The sequence below is a fragment of the Petaurus breviceps genome, unplaced genomic scaffold (assembly GCF_028583685.1).
Source record: "Petaurus breviceps papuanus isolate PSGF00001 unplaced genomic scaffold, PetGlider_PUasm1.0 355, whole genome shotgun sequence".
NCBI lineage: Eukaryota > Metazoa > Chordata > Mammalia > Diprotodontia > Petauridae > Petaurus > Petaurus breviceps.
The window spans coordinates 2,493,271-2,519,351 of NW_027186289.1; the positions used below are offsets into that span (position 1 = coordinate 2,493,271).

Below are 26,081 nucleotides of genomic sequence, written 5' to 3' on the forward strand. Positions count from 1 at the left end.
TAGGAGGGACACCTTGCCAAGCTGTTGGCAATTGGGGTTAAGTGACTTGCCTAAGGTCACATGGCTAGTTTTTGTGTTAAGTGTCTGAGGCCGGATCCGAACCCAGGCCCTCCCAACTCCATGGCCAGTGCTCTATTCACTGTGCCACCTAGCCAATATTTGTTTTGTTTGACTGACTCTTGATGCATTATAGAGTCCTTAGCTTCAGTTTGACTGATTCTAATTTTTAGCTAATTATTTTGCTCAGTTAGGTTTTGAACTTTTCTAGGGAGGCATTTTCTCCAGTTAGATTTTGAACTCCCATCCCAGTTCACAAATTTTACTTTTTAAGGATTTGTTTTCTTCAGTGAGATTTTTTTTCTAATTTTTTGACAATGCAGATTTAAATTTATCTTCTTCCTCTCTAATTTGGCTTTTAAAATCTTTCTTGAGCTCCTCCAAGAATGCTTTTTGGGTTTGAGACCAGTTCATATTTCCTTCTGTGGTCTCAGGTGTGAGCATAGAGTTCATGCTGTCCTTGAATTTGGGTGTTCTTACTCTCTATAATAGGATTGTATTGTTCTTGATTTCACAGTTTCCTTCTTGCCCATTGTGATTGCCTATGTCCTGACTTTTAGAGTGGATTTCTGTTTTGGGGGTACAAAAGGCTCTGACCCACGCTTTTCAGGCTGTGAGCTAGGGGCTTGGTTGTTGACTTTGTGTTCTGTAGCCTCTGGGTGTGTAGACTGAGGTCAAGACCAGTACTCTCAGTGTTTCCCATGGGTTACCCTGAGGCTCAGAGAGTAACCTGTGGGGGATGGGTGGTCTGGCCACTTCAAGTTTCAGCCTCTCAGTCCCTGGGCTACAGCTCAGGCAGGCTCAGCAGCTGGTGTCTGGCAAAGTTGGTGTCTGCAGATTCTCCTGGTGGTGCTAAGTCACACCTGTGCTTCTGTTGTTAGCACTTGCTGACTCTATCCCACTGGGCTGCAGGATTTCCCACTGGTTAGCTGAGGTGGGACTTGTTAGGAGGCTTCCCCCACTTCACTTCAAGCTCAACACAGCTTCAGTCACACCCTTCCTCTAGGATTCCCAAGCCTGAGGCTGTTTCCACTGTTTCAGGATTTTAGACTGGGTGGAGCATTAATCTCTGGGTTTTCAGAGTCAGGGAGGGGGATTAGAGCAGCTAGTGTTTTCTCTGCCATCTGGGCTGGGGAAGTTCAGGTAGGTGATTTTTAGACATCCAGGCTGCAATCTGATAGCCCCAGGAGAAGCTGCTGCTGCAGGCCCTGTGCTTTCTCTTACCCAACTTAACTGATCCTCTGTGAGCCAGAGGTGAGAAATCTTTGAATCGCCCTTGGGGTGGGTGGATCTGCTGGCTGGGGCTCACTCACACTCTGCTGTGATCTTCTCTCAGGTCAGTGTTGGTGCAGCCCCTATGTGGTCTGCACTCCCCCTGCCCAGACCTACATGGGCACTTTCCTGGTCTGGGAATCTGCCATGCTCCATCTCCCAGTGGATTCTGTCACTCTAAAATTGGTTCAAAGTCACTTTTTATAGGTTAGTAACAGAATTCATGGAGGAGCCCAGAAAAGTTCTTGCTTCCATTCCAACATCTTGGCTCCACTCCCAGGAGTTGCATCCTTTCTTTATATTCCTGTATATTACCAGGATCTATTCTTTATATACCTAACACAAGATGCCTTTGTGAGGGAAACCTGCTACAAATGTTTCCCAGTTAACTGCTTCCCTTTACATTTTAGATGAAAATTGCCCATTTTATTTTATATAGCCTTCACTATTCCATGGAGACCTCTTCCACTATACATAAGAGTATCACTTCATCGTTGTTTTAATTTGTTTGAAATGATGTTTTATATCTAAGCCATGTAATCATTGGGACCTAATCCTGGTTGACTGTGTGAGAGACTGGTTCATACCTATTTTCTGCCAAGACTAATTTCCAGTGTTTCCAGCATTTTGTGATTGTTACTAAGTACTACAGGGATAGCTGAGGTCTTTGGATTGATTAAAGACAAGATTACTGTACCCATTTTCTTTTGTATGTTAGACATCTGATTAGTTTCTCAAGATCCTTATATTTAAGTAGAATAAATAAGTTTAGATGACCATCACTTTCTGTTAGAGTTTTAAATTTGGTCCTACTACACCCTGCTTCCTAGAATATTTTTTAAAATTAATCTTTTATTTATTTTTAATTTTTAACATTCATTTCCACAAGATTGTTTCCAATTGTCCCTGACTTTCCCCTACCCCCACCCCAATATAGCGGACCTAATGAATACCCCTTCTCCCAATCTGCTCTTTCTTATATCCTTCCCTATTCCACCCTTTCCCCCCGCACCCCAACTTTCAACTAGGGAAAGATGGATTTATTTTCCCTAGTGCCTGTATATCTTATTTCTCAGTTGCATGTAAAAAATAAAATTTTTAATATTTGTTTTTTAAAACTTTGATTTCCAGATTCTTTCCCATCTTTCCTCCTCACCCACCCCTACTGGGAAGACAAGCAATTCAATATAGGTTGTAGAGGTGTAGTTATGCAAAACGTTTCCATAGTAATTATATTGTGAAAGACTAACTCTATTTCCCTCCATCTTTTCCCACCCCCATTTATTCTATTTTCTACTTTGACCCTGTTCCTTTTCAAAAGTGGGTGCTTCTAACTACTCTCTCCCCCTATCTGCCCTCCCTGTCATTCCCCCTCTCATCCCCTTCCCCCCTACTTTTGTGTAGGGTAAGATACCCAAATGAGTGTGTATGTTATTTCCTCCTTAAGCCAAATTCAATGAGAATAAGGTTGACCCATTCCCTTTCACCTTCCTGCTCTTCCCCTCCATTGTAAGTTTTCTCTTGCCTCTGAGATAATTTACCCTGTTCTATCTCTCCCTTTCTCCTTTTCCCATTATATTCCTCTCACCTCAATTTTATTTTTTAGATATCATCCCTTTCTATTCAATTGATTCTGTGCCCTCTATGTATATACATGTACACACATATACACACTCACATGTATTTATACACTGTCCTATATATACACACACATATATACATATATATGTATGTATGTATACATATATACTCCCTTCAACTCTCCTCATATTGAGAAAAGTCTTATGAGTTACAATTATTGTTTTTCTGTGTAGGAATGTAAATAGTTCAAATTTAATAAGTTCCTTTTTTTCTTTTTCCTGTTTGCCTTCTCATGCTTCTCTTGCTTCTTGTATTTGAAAGTCAAATTTTCTGTTCAGCTCTGTTTTTTCATCAAGAATACTTGAAAATCTTCTATTTCATTGAATGACCATATTTTGCCCTGAAAAATTATACCCAATTTTGCTGGATAGGTGATTCTTGGTTTTAATCCTAGCTCCTTTGACTTCTGAAATATCATATTCCAAGCCCTTGGATCCCTTAATGTAGAAGTTGCTAAATTTTGTGTTATGCTGATTGTGTTTCCACAATACAAAAATTGTTTCTTACTGACAGCTTATAATATTTTCTCTTTGACCTGGGAACTCTGGAATTTGGCTGATATTCCTAGGAGTTTTCTTTTGGGGATCTTTTTCAAGAGGTGATTGATGAATTCTTTCAATATCTATTTTGCCCTCTGGGTCTAGAATTTCAGGGCACCTTTCCTTAAGAATTTCTGGAAGGATTACTTTTAGGCTTTTTTTTTAAATCATGGCTTTCAGGTAGTCTAATAATTTTTAAATTATCTCTCCTGGATCTATTTTCTAGGTCAGTGGTTTTTCCAATGAGATATTTCACATTGCCTTCTATTTTTTTCATTTGTTTGGAGATGTTTTATAGTATCTTGATTTCTCATAAAGTCATCAGCTTCCATTTGCTCCAATCTAATTTTGAAGGAATTATCTCTTCAATGAGTTTTTGAAATTCCTTTTCCATGTTGCAAATTTGGCTTTTTAAGGCATTCGTATCCTCATTGGCTTCTTGGGCCTCTTTTACCATTTGAGCTAGTCTATTTTTAAGGTGTTATTTTTTAAAGTATTTTTGGGGGTCTCTAGCAGGCTGTTGATTAACTTTTCATGATTTTCTTGCATCATTCACATTTCTCTTCCCAATTTTTCCTCTACTTCTCTTACTTGATTTTCTAAATCCTACTTGAGCTCCTCCATGTCCTGTAACCAATTCATATTTTTCTTGGAAGCTTTTGATGCAGGAGTTTTGAGTTTGTTATCTTCTTCTGATTCCATGTTTTGATCCTTTTTGTCCCCCCAAAAAGGATTCTGTGGTCTGATTGCACTTCCTGTTTGCTCATCTTGCTAGCCAATTACTTGACTTTTGAGCATTTTGCCACAGTAGACTCTGCTTCCAGAGTGAAGAGAGCCATGTCCCAAACTGTTCAGGTTTTCACAAATGTCAGAGGTCTGAGGAGGGAGCCCTCTCTACAACTACCACAAGCTCTGGCACATTGCTGTTCCTCACCCTAGGACCACTACCCAAGACTGTAACCAAGATCCAAGCAGGTCAAACAAGAGTGATTACCCTCTGAATAGTCGCTTGGTCCCCCTACAATCTGCAGGCCAGGAGCTCCAGAGGTGGCCATGTAGCAGCAGTTGCAGCTGCTCACCTCCACCACCTCTGCTGCCACAGGGGCAGGACCCAGACCATATGCTTCTGTCACCCAGTTCTAACAGAGTTCCCTACTGACCCTTTAGTTTCTCTTTGGCATTTATCGGTTGAAAAGTCTGGAAACTGCCATAGCTGATGGTGATTCCCTCTCCTGAAGTCTGCTTCAGGCGGTCTGTACCATTGGTCAGGGCGCCCCAGGTCTGGGCTTGTGTGGCTCAGCTATGCTTGGCTCCCAGTCCAGTGCAATAGACCCTCCTGTCAGCCTGCCAGTCTGCCTTCAATGGGAGATTTATTTCTCTGTCACTTTGTGGGTTCTGTAGCTCCAATATTTGTTTAGAGTCGTATTTTACAGGTATTGGAGGTGATTGGTGTGGGAGCTTTAAGTAACTTTCTGCTTTTACTCCACCATCTTGGCTATGCCCCACCCTTGCTTCCTAGAATACTGAAAAAGGCTATAAGAAAGAGACTTATCAGTGTACTTTTGGTGAGAACAAATAGAGTTGGAATGGGACCACAGAATCCACTGAATTCAATGTCTTCATTTTAGAGTTGAGTAAAGTGAGGCATTCCTTGGCTGGAGTTATACAGTTAGGGAGCATCTAAGTCAGGATTTGAAATTGTTTTCCCTGATTCTAAACCTGTTATCCATTTCAATTAGTTCCTTCCTCTACTTTTTTTCTGAAAATGAGTAAATTATCCATATGTTTTAGTTTCCTGACTTTACTATGTGCCTTCAAATCCAAGGAATGATCATCATAAAAAAAATTTAGTATTTCCATAGTGATATAATATTTAAGTATTTTGCAAATAGTTTTATTTAATTCTCATTTCAAACCTGGGAGGTAGGTGATTTTGGCCCCATTCTATATATGGAAAAAACTCAGGCAGGAGTAGGCTTCATGACTAGCCCAGGGACATCCATCCAACAAGTTAGTGCCAGAAACTGAAATGGTATGCCAGTCTTGTGGCTCCAATGACAGCATTTCATCCTCTGAGCCACCCAGCTACTTAAAGCATTATAGAAAGAGATGTTTGACAATTACCAAAAGATTTATATGAGGACTTTTTGTCAGGAAACGAAGTACAAAATTAAATGGGTAATGGCTGAAGAATGTATAGCATATAATTGCTAGGGATTTTGAGGAGCAATGACAAACATGATTTCGAAGAAAAATTCATTACAGTGTTTTAGGTACAGTGTGAAATCTGGGATTTTTAATGAGGTTTCTTTTGCTGAGAGGTGTAATGAAGTCTGTGCTACAGCTAGAGACCTTCCCTTGTTGAGATTAATGAATTTTATCTCCAAAATGATTTATCCAATGGACAGTCAAGTATGAGCTCAAGTAAAACCATTTACACAACTACTGCTTTTATATGCCTTCATTCCAGTATGAATATTGTTGTCTACTGATAACCTTCCTCTAGAGGAAAACATCAACCTTGTGCACATTCTTAAGGCTTCTCTCCATTGAATCCTCTGATATAAAGTAAGAGATGATCTCTGGCTGAAAGCCTTCCACACTGTGTCCTTATGGAGTTGCTCATGAGAATCAATTTTCTAAGACTGAACAAGTTTTTAACTCCATTTGAATACCTTTCCTCATTCATAAGTAATACTACCTTTTTTTTTTTTGCTTTTTTTGAGAGGGTAAGGTAGGGCATTTGGGGTTAAGTGACTTGCCCAAGCTCACATGGCTAATGTTAAGTGTCTGAGGCTGGATTTGAACTCAGATCCTCCTGACTTCAGGGTTGTGTAATGTAATGCCAAAAGAAGGCAACTTCCCAGGTTCAAAATACCAGCATAGGTGCTCTCTATTTTATTTAGTGACAAACCAAGAACAGAGAAGATCAAAACATGACATCATTCCAAATACAGCATTTACTAAGTGTGATTAAATAATCTCCAAGTACTACCCCACCCCAGGATCTTCCAATCATTCAATCAATTACAAAGTCTCTGTTCTAAATACTTCTCCACCCCTAGGCTATACCTTAATTAAGTCCACCACAAAGCCCCTCTTCTCAAATGGAGATTGGTTTCCAAACATAAGGTCAAAAGTTCCCCACCCCTGGATCACAATTGAATCTACCCCAGAGTTACATCAAGTTTAAACACAGCACTTAATACCCAAATGGAGGTCTTTTCTTCATCTTGACACGAGGCAAGTTCTCAGCAATCTTAGTTCCTGGGGAGACAAGGCTTAGCAAAGCCACAAGATACATTGCCAGTCCCTTCATGAATTTATCCTCTGTCTGTAGAACAGTCCTAGAACCCCTGAACACATTAGCAAAGCCCTCTCCCAGGATTTCTGTAAACATACAACAAGAAAATCCTTCTTCAGGGCTTCCGAACCAACAGAAAGGCTCCCAGACCCCTGCAACAACAGCACTGTCCCTCAGCAGTGGACAGTATTCACTCTGTCTGCAGGACAGTCTCCAGACCCCTGCAACAACAGCACTGTCCCTCACCAGTGGACAGTATTCACTCTGTCTGCAGGACAGTCTCCAGACCCCTGCAACAACAGTACTGTCCCTCACCAGTGGACAGTATTCACTCTCTGTCTGCAGGACAGTCGCAGGCCTTCTTAGCGAACAGCCAGGTTCCAGGACTTCTTCAACAAAAGGACAGTCTTTCACCAGTGGACAAATCTGGCAAAATAACATCAAAACAGACAGACAAAGTACCAGCAAAACAGCCATGTCTCCTCAGTCCTTGGCAGCTCAGGGGGCAGGTCTCAAAAGTCGAGGGCAATTCAAAGCGGCCACCAGCAATTCTCTTAGTCTCTCTCTCTCCACGAGGTGCTGCTTCCAAAAAGATCTTCCGCCTCTCTCTAGTGTCTCTCCAAATCTACATCACCAGCTCCTCCCAATTCAGGACTTTCTTTTCACATCAACAAGCCCATCCCACAGGTGGGATTAACAAACTCTGGGTTTTAACACAATCAATTTGAAAACCAAGCCAATACAGGGGAATCTTTAATTGCCATTACTATCACAGGTTGGTGCTCTATTCACTGTGCCACCTAGCTGCCCCTGTAAATAAGACTTCTATATGATATGAATTTTCTGATGAGAAATAAGAAGCAAAGGTTTCAGTGCATTGATTATGCACCTCTCCACTATGAATTCTCCTAAGTTAAATAAGCTAAGAGTGGTAACTAAAAGTTCTGTCAAGTATATGACACACATTAGGTTTTTCTCCAGTGTGGATTTTCTGATGTGCAGGAAGATTGTACCTCACTGTGAAAGTCTTTCCATATTGATTCCATTAATAAGGCTTATCTCCAGTGTGGATTCTGATGTGCTGCAAGCCTGGAATGTTTGAAGTCTTTCTACTCTGCATTCAAAAGGTTTCTCTGCAGTGTGGATTCTCTGCAGCAAGGCTGCTCTTCACCATGATTAAAAACTGATAGCATTCAGAGAGAAATTATTATTAATAACCAATGATTTGGGGAGGCCTGAAGTTCCCCATTTTCCTAAAGTCCTCATTTCAAAGCTCAGTCTCTGAGGATTGAGCTTTCTCCTCAATCATTATAAGACACTCCCGACTTTACAAGGAATTTAATCTAAGGTGGGGAAGCCCCTGGTGCTCTACACAGGTTGGGTGGGAATCGGTTCTTTGATTAGATTGCCCAAGGATGAGCAATTTAAAAGTAAATGACATAATCAGTGTAAGTTATATTTCTCTGGCCCCTCATTATAATATTCATTCTTTCTCATTACTTGTCAACCAATCAGAGTTGATTGCCACCCTCAGGAACAACCATTCTTCCAAGGGCATACAAAATGTAAGCCCACCACCATGAAGGGCCTTTGAAAGTGTCACTCACCCTTTTATTAATAAAATGCTAGCATTATTTTTTTTTAATTATTTAATTACTCAGAAACTATGTCTGTTAAAATTTTGTTTGCCCTATGTGTGAAAGTCATTCCATATTGATTACATTCAAAAGGTTTCTCTCCAGTGTGGATTCTCTGATGTCTAGCAAGACTGGAATTATATCTGAAAGCCTTTCCACATTGATTACATTCAAAAGGTTTCTCTGCAGTGTGGATTCTCTGATGTGCAGCAAGATTGCCCTTCACTGAGAAAGCTTTTCCACATTGATTACATTCATAAGGTTTTTCTCCAGTGTGGATTCTCTGATGTGTGACAAAATTGGCCCTCTGTGCAAAAGCCTTTCCACACTGATTACATTCAAAAGGCTTCTCTCCAGTGTGGATTCGCTGATGTATAGCAAGATAGAAGCTCTTTGTGAAAAGTTTTCCACACTGATCACATTCATAAAGTTTCTCTCCAGTGTGGATTCTCTGGTGCTTACCAAGACTAGATCTGTATCTGAAAGTCTTTCCACATTGATTACATTCAAAAGGTTTCTCTCCGGTGTGGATTCTTTGATGTCTAACAAGATTAGGGCTGTATTTGAAAGCCTTTCCACATTGATTACATTCAAAAGGTTTCTCTCCAGTGTGGATTTTCTGATGTGCAGCAAGATTGCCTCTCACTGTGAAAGCCTTGCCACATTCGTTACATTCAAAAGGTTTCTCTCCAGAGTGGATTCTCTGATGTGTAGCAAAATTGGCCCTCTGTGTAAAAGCCTTTCCACACTGACTACATTCAAAAGGTTTCTCTCCAGTATGGATTCTTTGATGTGCAGCAAGACTGGAGCTTTTTCTGAAAGCCTTTTCACATTGATTACATTCATAAGGCTTCTCTCCAGTGTGGATTCTCTGATGGGCAGCAAGATGGGAATTTGTTCGGAAAGTCTTTTCACATTTATTACATTCAAAAGGTTTCTCTCCAGTGTGAATTCTCTGATGTACCGTAAGATTGGAGCTCTGTTTGAAAGTCTTTCCACATTGATTACATTCAAAAGGTTTTTCTCCAGTGTGAATTCGTTGATGGGCAGCAAGATGGCACTTCTTTCGGAAAGTCTTTCCACACTGATTACATTCGTAAGATTTCTCTCCAGCATGGATTCTCTGATTTACAGCAAGACTGGAACTCTGGGTGAAAGTCTTTTCATATTGATAATAATTATAGGTTTTCTTCCCAGTGTGGATTCTCTGATGTAAAACAGTATCTGAAATCTTTCCACATGGATTACATTCATAAGGTTTCTCTTCAGTGTGGATTCTCTGATGGCCAATATGGAGTGATTTGTAGCAGAAACCCTTTCCCCATTCATTACATTTATAAAACTTCTCTCCACTATGAATCTTCTGATGTTTAATAAGATCTGAGGTCCAATTAAAGGCCTTCCCATACTGATTACATGCATATGTTTTCATTCCAGGATGGGAAGGAAGAGATGAGTGATGGGATAAGATTGTCTCACATTCATTATATTTATCAGGCTCCTTTTTAAAGTGAATTTTCTGATGAGTCATAAGGTTAGAGTTTTGTTTGAAGACCTTTTCACTTTTATTACTTATATAAAGCATTTCTCCAGTATTTTTCTGATATCTAATGACATTTTTACTCCAGCTAATGGTCACTTCTTGTTGATTATCTTGATACATTTGCATTTCAGGAGGTTTCTCTGGAAGCTGAAAAAGCCCTACTTGTTCAGGAAAGCATTTGCTATATTCAGTGTCCTGAAGACAGTCATTCCCTGAGGTCATTTTCTTACAGTGATTTAGGACTGAAGACTGTCTGACTCTCTTTCCAATTTCATCAGCTTCACAGTGACTCTTTGGAATTTTATCCACCTTCATATTAGAGTTATGAATTTCTCTCAAACTGAAGTCACATGGACTATCACTCATGAATCTTTGCTGGCCAGGTTCTTCCATAAAACTTCTCAGTTCTGTAGTTGTCTCATTCACTTCAAACTCGGTCTCTGCATCTGAAGTAAACAAACAATCACATACAATGAAAGACATACATAAACATATATTGTTTCCTCTGGTGTCAGAAAATAAAATGATCTGTTTTCTCTTTCCCCAGTCAAAAAGAAGAGTTTTCAAACTTAAATAGGCAGAATCAATGTTTGGAAACACCTTTGGGTCATATCCCCAGATGGTTCATTTTAGAAAGAGCTTCATATATAATAACAGTGCATCCTCACAACAAACCTGTGACATAGGCAGTCCCAATATTCTCATTCCCCTTCACAATTCAGGATAAGAGCTCATGATGACAGTTACCTGGCCACTGTCCTCGCAGCTGAGACTAAAATTCAAACCTTGTGAATGACTGTGTTCTTTCCACAGTACCTGATGGCCTTTCTCCATTCCACTTTCTATCTTTTCTTTCAGTGTCTGTTGTTTATACTTATAATTTTGTCAGTCTCAGGTCACCTCCCTGTGATTCTGAACTGACCAGTCTGAATGCACTGTCACGTGGTCATTCTTGGTAAATTTCATGTGCTAAGTTGAGAAACTGGTTTACCCTTCTTAACTTCAACTCTTCTCCTTTTCTATTCAGATCCAGAGACATTGTGCCATTTGCTGCACATGTACTAAATATTAATATAACTTTGTTATCACATATAATGTTTCATACAGTATTGTGAACCCATTATCTTTCTGTCAGGAAGTAAACCATGATTCACCACTGGTCCTGGAGCGCCATGGCCCTTTAGTGGTTCATGCAACCTCTGGAGACTCATGATGATGTCCAAGGGGCTTTAGGTAAAAATTCCTTAAAGGCACTTTAAAGGAATTGTAAAGAATTGTTCAGTTTTGTTACCAATATATTTTGCCCCTGGGACAGGAAGTACGTGCATGTTTGAGCTATAATAGGTTTCTTTGTGCAGTGATTCCAAATCATCATGATGAGGCAGAAAATTATTTTGATGTGTAAGCCGTGATTTCATCAAACTCTGACCACAGCTAAGGACAGCATATTGTTTTGGTTCCTCATCCTGCCGTCAAATTGTGTCAGCATTGCCATAAAAGTCTGACATACGAGTGCAGATCAATTCCCAGAGGATGATCAGGGGTATGCACATATCCTCAATTGTTTTCTTTGCACTGCACTAGAAGAGCTGCCTGAGTCCAAGGTACCTTATAATCTTATCTAATCAGTGTTGTAATCACCAAGAAGTTACAAATGTTTGCATTCTTCCAATACAGATGGTAGCATTTCTGAAAATCATGATCACCAGGCATACACATTACACGCCATCTTGAACCATCGTGGCCCATCACACACCTTCTACAGAAACTTCCTTTGCATCGGCTCTCATCTCTCAGTGTGACGGCAGCTACCTTCTAATTTGAACTTCTCTTCTGCTCATGTTGATGTTCTATCTAGCAAATTTTCAAAGACACTTGTTGGCATACGAGGTCAGTCTTTCCACAGAGTGGACAGTGTGCCAGTGATAGGAAGAAGTAAGTTAGGTCTGAAGAGTTTTTCCCTTACAAAGGTTGTTTGATACAGAAAAATGGCTTATTAAACAACAAAGCAACACCTGCAATTGAACTTCAAGTATATTTACCATTTAATACATTACTTGTCATTAGCCAACAGAAAAATTAAGCTTTTATATAATAGCTAATTATATTTTTCGTTGACTGGTGTAAAGGCTAAAAAAATTTAATTTCCATCTCTCAACAAGAGAGCTTGTAAAATTCTCCAACTATTTTCTCTTATCCATGTGAGAGGAAACATTCTCACTGGAGTTGGGTATAAATAAAAATACAGTTGGTTCTCCTCAAGGTAAGTAGACTGTACTATAGCCCTTCTCCTCCCAGTCTGCCACCCCCACAGCTTTGTGGTCTGGAGCTGCTTCCAATACCTGGGCTCCCACAGCCAGAGCAACTTCACTGTCTTCAGCAGAGAACCCCTGGGTGCAGCTGCCCTTGGGTCCTGATGCCTTGAGGGAATTGAATTTGCATAATGCAATTTATGTAAATTGAGAACTGTTTGTACATCTGTTAGCACAGTGGATAGAGAGATAGGCCCAGCAGCCTGCAAGAGCCAAGTTAAAATTCCTCTTCAGAAACTTACCAACATCATGTCCCTGGGAATTCACTTCACCTCAGACTTCCTGTTTTCTCATTGTAAAATAAGGAATGTAAATGTAAAACTCTTCCATTGTCAAATGGAGATAATAACAATATCAACCTCCCAGCTGTTAAAATCAAATGAGATTAGTGCTGTAAAGCACTTAGCCCAGTAACAGGTGCACAGCAAGCCAAGAGAACTGCTGGTTACAGTAGAAGGCATCACTATTAAAGCAAGCTGACACAGAAACCAAACCAATGGCTGGTTCTGTCAGGGATGGAGCCAAATGCTACAAACTTTTGTTCAGAGAACGAGGCCCAACTGTGAAATTAATTTCATGTACGCTATGTTCCACATTTTCCAAGGTGTAACTTATTTGATTAAAAATGCTCTTCCCATTCAACAACATTTGTCAGATAAATCTGAAGGGAAGTCTTGCAGTTAATAGTAAGCATGAGGCCTTACTGGATTTAAAAAAGTTGGTTACAGAAAGCAATACATTTTCATTATTTAAAGTAGAATAAAAGGTTATATTTTAAAATTTCATAGGGGAATGAAAGTAATATTTGGATCTTTGTGGGGTAAAAGTTACCTAAGTTATTACAGTGAACTCTTGATCTATAAATAAAAATATTATGTGTAGAAGAAATAAATGGGGCAGGGGAGGGGAGCTTCACTACAAATTATTGCTGTTCTTGAAACAGATTTTAAGAATAAAGGTTGGCGCCATTTGCTCTCGTCACGGTTGTTCATGACACTGATAAGTTACTACCGTGTACACCCTTCTCGTTCTGCTCACTTCTCTTTACATCAGTTGAGATAACTCATCACAGGCTTCTCTGAGACTGCCTTTCATCACCTACGGCTCCATCATTTTCCATTATATTCTTAGACCATCATTTGTTCAGTCATGTCCCAATACATGGGCACCATCTTTGTTCCCAGATCTTTGCAACAATAAAAAAAAAAAAACACCTTTAATTTTGTGTTGTGTAAGGGGGCCTTATTGGTCCTTTGTTTATAGGTCTAGCACAGGGATGGGGAACCTGCAGACTTGAGGTCACATGTGGCCCTCTAGGTCTTCAAGGGTGGTCCATTAACTGAATATTTGTCAGCTTGTCCCTTGAGGACCAACAGGGCCACGTGTGGCCTTGAGGCTACAGGTTCCCCATCCCTGGTCTAGTGGTTATCACTGAGTCAAAGGGCATACAGTAGAGTGACTTGGGAACATAGTCACACAAGTTATTACAGAATGTCATTCTTTTGTTTTAATGTTTATGAAATCTTTTTGTTTCTTTTATACAAGATGGTGTGTGTTCTTTCTAATGCATTCTGCTGCTACCCTCCTCTCTTACAGGTGAAGGCATCCTACAGACATTTTATTATGAGAATTACTTTGGTTTTCTCCACGATGTCCTCTGATCTTTCTTCTTTGCCCCTGTCTCAATTCTTAGAAATGAAAAGTAGGTTGGGGAAGGGAATGGGATCAATAGCAGTAACTGGTCACAGAAATGGCATGATCCCCACTCCTCATCCACCCTGTCTTCCATCCATCTCTATCCCAGAAGTCTGGCCAGGACACTATCTTAAGTGTTTCTTATCCACGATGTCTCCTATTTAAAGCTTCCTCTATGGTGCAAAGTTATTTTCTACCATGAGAGAGCCAGGTGGCACAGTGGACAAAGCATTGTGCCTGGAGTCAGGAAGACTTGAGTTCAAATCCAGACTCACAATTTCTACCTGTCTTACATCCCGCAAGTCACAATACTTCTATTTGACTCCATTTCCTTATCGGTAAAAGGAGGATAAAACAGCACCTGCTTTCCATGGTTTTTGTGTGAAGCTCAAATATTTGTAAATTGCTTGGCACTTAGTAGGCCCAATATAAATGTTGGCAATTATCATTATTATTTTGACTATTTCCTGAGCAACTCTACTTTTCTTAAACCGCTATTCTTCTCTCTCTTTCTATTCACTTATTTCCACCCTGAACTTCATGTATTTCCACTGCAAAACACTCTCTTTCGACTCAACTAAGAGGCTCATGATCTGTATCTTCTCAAACCATCTTCATGTTTGGACGATTTTTTACCTTCCTTTGTACCCCAGGGTCATATAGGGTCTTGAACATGGCAGACATTTATTTTTGTATATTGACTGACTGACTGGGCCCAGGGTGGATACCAGGCCATAAACTACCTCATTCCCTGGATACTGGTCTTGTTCCTAGTCTTCCAATGCAAGTTTTGGCTTCAGCCCTCTTTCTTAACTCTTATCACCTGCCAGGAATTCCCTTTGTCAGGTTCTAAACCCGATGGGTCCTGAACAGACCAAATGCTGGAGATCAAAAGGCTTCTAAGGTCCCAGAGGGTCTACTTCTGTGGGATGCATGGGAGTCACAACCTCCCAAATACCTAACCTTAGGGTGGTCACCTCCATATTTTGCTATTTATTTTTTGAGAACAGAGACGAAGATTGGGCCATAGAGAACAGGAAAGGAACCTTGGGTTGATAACTTGTGTAAACCTCAGCCTGGGATTACTAATTCCAGTTAAGGCAGTGGTTTCCACTGCTCCCTACATGGTGCTGCACAGAGACAAGAGAAAATTGTGAAACTGGACTGTCTGTATTGACTCCAAATTCAGGTTCTATAATCCCAGGTGGGCCCTCACTGCACTGCGCCAAGGCTGTCCTTTGACATCTCCCTGACCGGTTCCCTTTCCTACTATCTATCAGCAGTTCTTTCCATTTCTCCCCCATTCTCTCATTTGGATTGCTTCCCCCAGTACTCTGAGCTGAACGCTTATTCTCATTTTTTTACTTTAAAAATTGGAAACTGAGTAAAAGCTCTCGACTCCTCATCTCACATAAATCTTCTTCTTCTTCCATTGCCCTGGTCTCCCACGAAGAGGTGACCATTATGGTTGCCAAGGCACTTCTGATCATGTCACTGCCTACTCCATAAATTCTCTTGGCTCCCTATCCCCCCCAGGATGAAATACAGAATCCTCTGCCTGGCTGTCAAGCCCTCCCTCATCAGCCTCTCTCCCTCCTCCCCAGACTTCTTTCACCTCACTGCCTCTCCACATGTGCAGTCATCAGTGGCTCAGGCCTCCGCTTTGTTCCTTGACCAAGACACTCCATCTCCCAACTCCACGTTTTCTCTGGCGCCCCCTCAGGCTCACTCTGGGCTCCTTGACGCCCCACCTAAAAGCCCTCACTCTACAGTAAGTCTTCTCCAGTCCTGCTCAGTGTCAGTGCCTTCCCTCTCCTGATGAGCTCCAGTTTATCCCGAATGTAGTGGGACTGTCCACAGTTGTTTGCATTTTGTCTTGCCACTAAACTGGGAAGTCCTTGAGATCAGGGCTTGTCCCCTGCCTTCAACTGTATCCCTGGTACTCAGCACAGAGGGTGGCACATAGTAGGTTTTTACTACTTATTCACTTGAATAAAGCCTAGGAAAGAGTTCATATTGATTGGATACCATCACCCCTTTTTGGATGCTTTCAGGAGAGTTCTATGCCCCAAAGCTCCACACAATGACTTCTTAGAGGATCACAGACTTATCACTGGAAGGTAACAGAAAGGCAAGGAGTCTGAGCCCCTCGGCTATATTATAGAAGAGGAAACTGGGGCTCAGAGGTGCAGTTACTTGCCCAGGATCCCACTGCTGAAATGTATCTAAAAACAAATTCCAAATCAGGTGTGCCTGCCCCCAAGGCCAGCATTCCCTGCCACAACACAGTGATGCCTCTTGGGATAACAGCCCTCAGACACCTGCTTTCATCTCACTCACCTGGCCAGGAGCTCCTTGGGCCTTTTGGCCTTTGTGTCCCTGGTGCTTCTCCCTGATGAAAAGGGGAGGGCAGATCTTCTCTAAGAACGGGGAGCCCTGGGAATACAGAATAAATAAAACATAAGCACAGAGAGAAATATACAATTAGTCCTGTTTAGGGAAAGGAGACGTGCAAGCAAGGACCACAAAATAACTCTCAACACCCCTCAAGGATGGTTCCCACGGTTTGAGTGCTGAGATCTTGGGAGGGGGCAGAGATCAGGGCACCCATGTGGAATCAGAAAGTTCCACTTTTCTCACCTCTTTCACAGATGGATAGGCACATTCCCCAGCTGCCATTACCTAGAAATTAGAGGCAGCTCTTACTGCAGTGATAAGAGGTCTGAACCTGGAGTCAAAATGAAGAGTCCAAACCAGCCTCAGCCACATGGCAGCTGTGTGCTCCTGGAAGGTGATGCAACCTCTGGTTGCCTCAGGTCTATCAACTATGAAATGGGGACAATAATAGTAACAAGTCAGTGGGCTCCTGTGAGGATCAAATGACAATAACCAGGCAGGACTGGGAGCAAGGAGCTACAGACTGATGCCTGCTAACAGGAAGATGGGTCTAAAGTCTAGGCCCGTCCCCAAGAGGAAGGGGTGGCCTTCACAGGCAGAGGGTTGCCTTCACTGCCCAGTGCCAAGGAAAAGCCACATGAGCGATCTTCAGAGACATAATTCACATCCAATTAGAAGATCCTAGACAACCTCTGAGATTAGCTCCAAGTCCGAGATTCTGAATCACTGGTTTGAGTTCTGACCTCAAGCTCCCCAAAACAGGAAAGAGACAATTTCAGGAGCAACACAGTATAAAGTCCCAGCTTCCAGTAATGTGATTCAACGATCTTTCATAGGAAAACCAGGCACCAGGAGGACCCTGTGGAGAGACAAGCACTTCTGCCTTCTGAATAACTGATAAATGCTGAAACCCTGCACAGGAGGGAGGAATGAGGACAGTGCTTTGATGGCAGATTCAGGTAGCAGTGGAAATGGTCCTTACCCAGGGACAGCAGGTTCTGGGCATTCTCCAGCATGACCTTCTTGTACAGCTCTTTCTGAGAATGGTCCAAGAGGCCCCACTCCTCCTGGGTGAAGTCGACGACCACATCCTGGAACGTCACCAACTCCTAAACCATCAAAAGTCACACAGTTTGGAGCTGAAAGAGATCCTCCAAAATTCATCTCGTCCAACCGTCATCAATTTAGAGGAAGAAACTGAAGCACAGAAGGGACTTGCCCAAAACTCTTATCACCTTTATGAGTGTCAGAGCCAACGCCTGAAACCACAGTCAATAACAGCGCAATGGAATGTTCAGAAAAGCAGTTTCTATTTGAAGTGAGAATCATGTTGGAGTAAGAAAAGCTGGAAAAATGAATATCTTCTATGAAATGCTTCTCCCTATGGAATCAGGGAGAAGGTGTGTGCTCTATCAGTGAGGTATGAGAGTCTGTGGAGAACAAAGAGGAAAGGGGGCATGAAATTCCTCCTCATCAGAAGCGTCGTAAGTGACATGTGGAGAGAATTCTATGAAGAATTTGTGAGAAGCTGGAATACTATGTATTGTGAGGAAAAAAGTATTACCAGTTATCACTGTTGAATAAAGGAAAAGGAATTACCTACTTAACTTCTTTTTTTAAAATGCTTTTTGGAGGTGGAGGGCAGGGCAATTGGGGTTAAGTGACTTGCCCAAGGTCACACAGCTAGTAAGTGTTGAGTGTCTGAAGCCAGATTTGAACTCAGGTCCTCCTAACTCCAGGGTCAGTGTTCTGTTCACTGAGCCACCTACCCACCCCTTAATTTCTTAAAAGACTGAAATAATGTCTCATCTAGACAAAAACATGAAGACAATTCTTGAGACATATTCTGCACAATCTGTATTGAACTGAGTGATATTGGGACTGTTTCCAGTCAAGTGAAAAAGAATTATCTATAGCTATATTGAGGGCTTAGCATGACATTTGGTCATAGCGAGAACATCTTATGTCTTTATGATTTATTTCACTTATTAAGAGAACATATTTATCCATTTTTAATATCTAGTTATATAGGAAGAAGAGTACCTATGATAAGGACAAGAGAGTTTGTTCATTTATTAAAAATGTAATATGTCATTAACTGGGGTTAGAGATTAAGCTAATTTATAAGACCCTGACAGCATCTTTATGAAAAATAAATTATCTAAATATGCCCCTACAACTCCAGAACACTGAGGATCACAAGTCAAGAGGCAGGCTTTTAAATAACACAGAAGGGAGGCCACATCTACACATACTCTGAGACAGGGGAGGGGTTAGCTAGTTTTCCCGCCTGCTACACGTGTTGGGTCAATGCACTTGGTATCTGATGGTCTTCTATTTCTAGGAGAATGATAGGATTCACTTTTTCAGAGGTTCTATTGTTTTGGAGCGATTCTCTTTCGTGTGGATAAAAATCTACTTTGTCATCATTTTTATTTCTTATATAAACATCTGATTTCTGTTCTATTTATAATCTAGATTTCATTTTTGGTTCCTTTATTTCAATTACTGAGCTTCTGAACAATGATTTCTTCATCTTTTCACACTTTCTCAGATAGGCAATAACTTACAAAACATTACTTTTCACTGGGCTCTCTCCTGAGGTCACAATTCTTCCTTGCACTATGTTTATTCAGTGTGAGCCATTACGATAGGAAGGCTGTCCTTTCACTGACTGATAATTAATCTCTAAGTGACTCTCTAACTTGCTCCCAACAGAAGCAACCCTCTTCCCTTCTCCCACACCCATCCTTCACCACCATAGGGTGAGGTCATGAACTCCAACCCTTCATCATTTGAGGACAGATTTCTCACCCAGCTTCCACCACCTTTGGACATCTCCATCAGTCTTCTCCACTCCCTGGGATCATCTTGTGACGTGTCATCAGCCTTGGCACTGTCATCACTATCCTCTGTGTCTCTGATTAGGGAGTGGGGCCGAGCAGTGCAAGGAGAGGGCCCAGCTCACAGATCCCCCCATTTCTAACCTGGCAACTACTCTGGGCCTTCTGACTTCACCATGACCCAGAATCTGGTGTCTTTTGCCTCCCTTCCCCTTGTCAACACCCTTTTGCGTGTCGCCTTTCCCCAATAAAGTATAAGCTCCTTCAGGGCAAGAACGATCTTTGTTTTTTTGTATTTGAAAACCCAGACCCTAGCAGCAGTGTGTGGCACACAGTAGGAGCTTAATAAATGCCTGCTAACCACTGAGTACCCACACTCCATCTGAGTATCTTGCTTCTCATTTGGCTGTAAAAGCCCGCCACAAACGAGCCTTTTTCATTCTTCTGACACCTGACTCCCACTACCTACTGTTGGATCCAATGACACTGGCCTCCCTGTTACGCCAAAGACACTCCATCCCTAGCTGGGGGCACCTTCTCTGGCTCGCCAATTCTCCGCCTCCTCATTTCAGCCTCCTGGGGTCCTTCAAGTCTCCGCTAAAATCCCACCTTCTACAGGAAGCCTTTCCCAGCTTCTCTTCCCTCCGCTAACCATATCCCATTGTCTCCATCCCTATATAAACATGCCCCTTGTCTACGGCTTGTCTGTACTCATCCGTGCTCGCCGTCTCCCCCACTAGACTGGGAAACCCGGAGAGCAGACCCTGCTCTGGGCCTCATTATGCATGCCCACTACTAAGCACAGGGCCTGGCACACAGCAGGCACTTGATAAGTGTTTACTGAGTGACTACTTGCTTCTCTCCTCAGAACCTCTTCGTGTGCTCTTACGTTGGCTTCTTTCCTCCATTTTCTAACAAAGTGGGAGCCTTGTCTTCCCAAAGGCTGACCATCTACAAGGGCAACTGATGCCCCCACCCCCGGCTGCCTTCTCCAGCTGTCTGCACCCTCAGTCATCCCTACCTCCCCTCCCCTTGTCTCACATTTGTAACCTGTCTCTATCAGCTGGTCCCCTTCCTACTGAATTCAAACGTATCCATCCCCCCATTCTTGAGGTCATTTCTCCTAAACCCTCACCACCCCTCGAGCTACCATCCTGCCTCACTCACCACCTTGTCTTGGCCAAACTCCTTGAAAGATCCGTCTGACCTCTCTAGTGCCCTCTGCCACCCGCTCCTTAAGCCCTTACAAACTGGCTTTCCTCCGCACTCTCCTCAAAGTGTTTTCTATTGGTAGGGACACTTGTAGTCTCCTCTATTAGAACGTAAGCAAGGATTATTCCTTTCTCTGTAGTTTTTCCCCTCACACCAGCCCAGTGCCTGGCAGAGGCATCCATCCCATCAGAAACATTGGATGACTGACTGGGTCATCGTATCAGACCTTTCCCTCACTTTTCATTCCTAATCATTCTCCAAGGCTGACCTTGGGCTTGGGGCCTAACTCTGTATCTGGCCACTCTCTCTCCCCATCCCTGCCATTTACCACTTCCCCACTTTGTTTCCACTAGGGGCCTACCAGTGCCCCACTCCCCACTTCTCCCATGCTTTGCCTCCCATTTCCTCTTGTCCAGAGCACAAGGGATCAGCAGCTTTCCTGATGACCTCACAAGAGGGAGGAAGGGGGTCTGCTGGGACCCCCAGAGCACAAAAACATCGGGCAGGCTCCTCTAAAGGAGGAGGGATCCAGGCATCGGTGTGCTGGTAAAGGGTGAACCCCGGCTTTCTGAGAAGAAACAACTGTAAAGACAACGCATGTCTAAGGTTTGCGTCCATCAGGGTCGCCACTTTCTTGTATCCAGAAAATCAGGCCTTGACTTGTAGCACTGGGTGATTCTCAAGACTTAGAACAGGGCCCAGGCTCAAAGGAGCCACTTATAATGCTTATTGACTTGACCTAAGAAATGGTAAATGGGAGGGAAGACTTGTGTGAGCCGAGGCTGTGTCCGGACCAAGAGGACAATTTCTGCCCTAAAGACAACACGGGGAGGGAGAAGAGCAGGGAAAGCCTTCAGGCCTCTGCTCCAGGCCTGTCCAGACAAGCCTCAGTGGGAAGGCTTTGTCCTTGACCTGCAGCTGCTGCGTGGGAGAGCTTGGCCACAAGATACAGAGGAGGGGGAAGGACTTGTGTGTAGGGGAAGGTGGGCTAGGCAGCCAAGAAGAGAGAAAAGACATGATGTCTACGGGTAGGGCCTAGTGAGTGAGGGGATCACCCCTGCCAGTCAGTTGTAATGAGGGGGAACCTAAGGGACACACACAGAGGGCAGCAATTGGGGGGCCAGGGGTGGTTAGTGTCACTGTTTCACCTCAAAGCATAGAAGAAGAGAGCAGGGCAGGGTGGTTACTACTGTATTCAATGTTATATCCGTTTTTGTAAAGAAAGGAGATGGCCAGACTCATGGACAGTCCCCCGTTGATGGAAATGGCCACAGTGGCTGACTTTGGCCAGGTCTGGGGAAGGGCTGCACTCACCTGGGCTGGGGGGCTCTGGGTGCCAGGGGCCATTCCCTCTGCCTCCAGGCTCCCTGCTTGGACCAGGCCTTGGCCCTCTGCAGGCTGGGCTGTGGAAGGATGAGGATCACAGAGGGGCAGCTATGTATTTCCCTTCTCTTCCTGGGCAGGAGGCTGGCCTACAGGGACTTTTAGAAGGTGAGGAGTTACAAAGGCCCTCGTCCTAACCTGGGGGAGAGACTCCAACAGAAGAGGGCAGCAGGCAGCATGAGACTGGGAAAAGAAGGTCTGCAAACAAGGCTATTTGTCACCCCCCCCAATGCCTTCTCTTTAGCCTCAGGCCCCTCCCCCATCATCCTACAGAGACCCAGGAGGCAGAAGGGGCTTGGGAGCCCAGAGGAGTGAGTCCAGGCAGAGCTTCAGGGACCCCACTCAGAGATCTGCCTCCACGTGATACTATGGTGAGACATGAAGGTGGGGCAGTCGTTCAATGGTAAAGGTCAGGATGGCACCCCAGGACATTTCAGGTGTGTTGAGGAACCTGGACAAGTAGCTGTGGTAGGAAGCTGCTCCAGGAGCCAGGCCTTCTCCTCAGAAAATTGGAAGATACTCCCCAAGAAGTCAGACAGCTAAGATAAGATCAGTGGAAAGGGCAGCCAGCAGAATCTGGGGGTAGGGAGTGGTCCTCCCTGGGACCTACCTGAGACCAGTCCATGCAGGGCTGACTTCTAGAGGGCAGAGAGTCCTCAGGTCAGAAGGAGGAAGGCAGTGAGATCTCAACTCCAAAGGAGAAGGGAGAGTGATCTCAGCTCCAGGAAAGAAGGAATAAAGGTCTCAGCTTCAAGGGTTTTAGTTTTAGGCCACCCTTCTAACCAGTATCAAGGGCCCTGCCCTTCCCCATCTGAAGCCCCAAGATCAAGGCTTTCCTCCAATGGAACCCAGGGCTAGGAATTCAGGACACCGCCTACCTCTCTCCCTCATGGCCTGCCCTCCATCGACTGGAATGCCCCTATCATTGGAATGACCCATCTTCGGTCCTGGACCCTTCCCAGTCTTCCAAATCCCACCCCAGGGCTTGAATTTTCCCAGAGCTCACACCCCCAAGGCTGGTCATGGCTGAGAACTCCGCTTCCCCCATTACACCAGCACTGCCCTCCCTCTCCCTCCTTACTCCTCTCCATATTCTCAGAATCCAGTGGCCCTGGCCTCCTGGCTGTTCCTCCTGGTGACACTCGTTCACCTGACTCTCCATATTCTCTGGTTCCTCTGCTCCTTCCCCACATCTTCCATTCTGTTCCCCCTTGTCTCTGCCTCCTGGTTTGGGTGGTTTTGTTCAAGTCTTGTCCAAAATCCCACATTCTGCAAGAAACCTTTCTTGGTCCATGTTCTCTACTGATTTCCTGCAATTTACCATATTTATACATACACATATGTATACAAAAATATACATATACACATATAAATATAGAAACAAACATATATTGACTGTGACTAACTCTAACATGTAAGTTTTACTGCCTGCACTTTCCAGTAGAGAAAACTGAGCCCAACTCTCTAGGAAGTGTCTGAGACCCAATCTGAATTCAGCTTTTCCTGACTTCAGGCCCAGAACTCTACCCACTGTACCTCCTGGCCTCTGATTAAGTATGCATGTATGAATGTAGTTATTTGCAAACTGTCACCCACTTTCTTTTTCCTACCTAGGAATCCCAAGAGTCTAAGAGTGGATTGGTTCTGATAATAATTTAATATCAATTTAAGAGCTCTCAATGAGATCTAAAGTCTGAACTAATCAAACAGACTGCTTTGCTTTGCTTTGCAAATGCCTCTTCCGCAAGATGAGGGAGCAGAAGCAGGACTTCCGCATGGCTCCACCTTCCACCTTCCCCAATTCATGTAAAAGGGGACTCTGAACAAACTTTGGAGCTGCAGAACCCACAAAATGACATAGAGAAGCTAACCTCCCTCTGAGGACAGCCCGGTAGGCTGGCAGCAAGCGGCCATCGCAATGCTCTGGGAGCCGAGCCCAGCACTGCCAGCTGGAGGTCTTAGCCCCAGGGCGGGCCTGACCAGCTGCCAGCCGGAGGGACTCCAGACCACCAGCAGCTGTGGCTGTTTCCAGATTTATCAACACATAGATGCGAAGGACAAAGTGAGAGGTCAGTGCAGTCTGGACTTTGGGACCAGTAGTTGGGAGAGCATCAGCTTTTGCCCCCAGGGTGAGAAGCCCCTGACATGGCTGCGTTGGCACAGCCGGGGCTATGTTGCAGCTTCAGCTCCTGGCCTGCAGAGTGTAAAGGGACCAAGCACCAGTCTGCGGGGTAATCACTCTTGCTTTAACCTGCTTGGATCTGGATTGCAGTCTAGGGTGGAGGTCCTGGGGTGTGTGTCCAGCTTGCCAGAGCATGTGGAGACCTCAGAGAGGGCACACATCTAATACCTCTGGCAGCTGAGAAAACCCCAGCGTTTGAGACGAAAGCTCCCTTGTCTGGTGGCAGAGTCCTACTGTGGCAAAAAGTCCAGGGGTCAAGTGACTGAGGGGTGACATGACCAGGCAAAGGAAACAAAGCAGACAGAAGATTCCAACATTGGACTCCTATTTTGGGGACAAAAAGGAGCAAAGCATGGAACAGGAGGAAGACAGTGAAGTCAGGACTCCTGCACCAAACACTTCCAAGGAAAATACAAGCTGGTAACAGGCCATAGAGGACCTTAAGAAGCAGATAAGAGAAGTGAAGGGAAAATTGGGAAGAGAAATGAGAACGATGCAAGAAAATTACAAATAAGAGTCAACAGTCTGAGGAAAATAACACCTTAAAAAACAGATTAACTTAAATGGCAAGAGAGGCTCAAAAAGGCAGTGAGGAGAAAAATGCCTTAAAAAGCCAAATTTGCCAGATGTAAAAAAGAATCTCAAAAGCTCAACGAGGAGAATCATTCCCTCAGAGTTAGAATGGAGCAATGGGAAGCTAGTGACTTTATGAGAAATAAAGATGCTGTTAAACAGATCCAAACAAATGAAAGAACAGAAGGCAATGTGAAATATCTCATGGGAAAAACCACTGACCTGCAAAACAGATCCAGGAGAGATAATTTAAAAATTATTAGACTAACTGAAAGCCATGATCAAAGATAGAACCTAAAAATCATCCTCCAAGAAATTCTCAAGGAAAACTGCCCTGATGTTTTAGAACCACAAGGCAAAATAGAGGTTGAAAGAATCCACCAATCACTTCTTGAAAAAAATCCCAAAAAGAAAACTTCTAGGAATATTATAGCCAGGTTCCGGAATTCCCAGATCAAGGAGAGAATATTACAAGCAGCCAGGAAGAAACAATTCAAATATTGTGGAAACACAATCAGGATAACCCAGGATCTGGCAGCTTCTACACTGAAGGATCAGAGGGCTTGGAATATGATATTCCAGAGGGCAAAGGAGCTGGGATTAAAACCAAGAATCACCTAACCAGCAAAACTGAGTATCATGTTTCAGGGGAACATATGGTCATTCAGTGGAATTAGAGGACTTTTGAGCATTCTTAATGAAAAAAAACCAGAGTTGAATAGAAAATTTGTCATTCAGATAAAAGAAGCAAGAGAAGCTTGAGAAGGTAAACAGGGAAAAGACACCATAAGGAACTTAACAAAGTTTAACTATTAACATTCCTACATGGAAAAACGGTAATTGTAACTGATAAAACTTTTCTCAATATGAAAATAGTTGAAGGGAATAGAAATATATGTATGTCTATATCGGAGGATATACGGGTGTATACATATATGAATGTGTGTATATATGTGTACAGGTATACATAGACAGAGGGCACAGGACCAAGTTAATAGGAAGGGACGATACTTAAAAAGTGAAATTAAGAGGTGAGAGAGGAATATAATGAGGGGAGATGGGGAGAGATAGAATAGGGTAAACTATCTCATATAGAAGAGGCAAGGGAAAATGGTTACAATGGAGGGGAAGAATAGGAAGGCAAAAGGGAATGGGTCAACCTTATTCTCATTGAATTTGGCTTGGGGAGGGAATGGAATACACACTAAATAGGGTATCTCACCCTACAGGAGAGTAGGGGGGAAGAGGATGAGAGGGGGGATGATGGAAGGGAGGGCAGGCTGGGGGGGAAGGAAGTTGGAAGCACCCACTTTTGAAAAGGGAAGGGATCAAAGTAGAGAATAGAACAAGTGGGAGGTGGGATAGGAGGGAGGGAAATATAGTCAGTCTTTTACAATATATCTTCTTTGTTAATGTTTTGCATTCGCCACACATGTACAACCTACACTGAACTGCTTATCTTCCCAGTAAGGGTGGGTAACAAGGGAGGAA

At 43.2% G+C, this 26,081-nt stretch overlaps 2 protein-coding genes across 2 annotated transcripts in view; both read right to left on the reverse strand.

Moving 5' to 3' along the window:
* Positions 1-26,081, reverse strand: part of LOC138168156 (zinc finger protein ZFP2-like) — a 283,080-nt gene that overhangs the window by 139,599 nt on the left and 117,400 nt on the right. The window lies entirely within an intron of this gene.
* Positions 8,445-23,156, reverse strand: LOC138168142 (zinc finger protein 665-like). The gene is given in 7 exon segments (XM_069097182.1): positions 8,445-10,439; positions 16,341-16,436; positions 17,380-17,506; positions 21,767-21,811; positions 21,813-21,855; positions 22,446-22,554; positions 22,917-23,156. Coding segments are annotated over 7 exon segments (2,580 nt in total). The 5' UTR covers positions 23,104-23,156; the 3' UTR covers positions 8,445-8,466.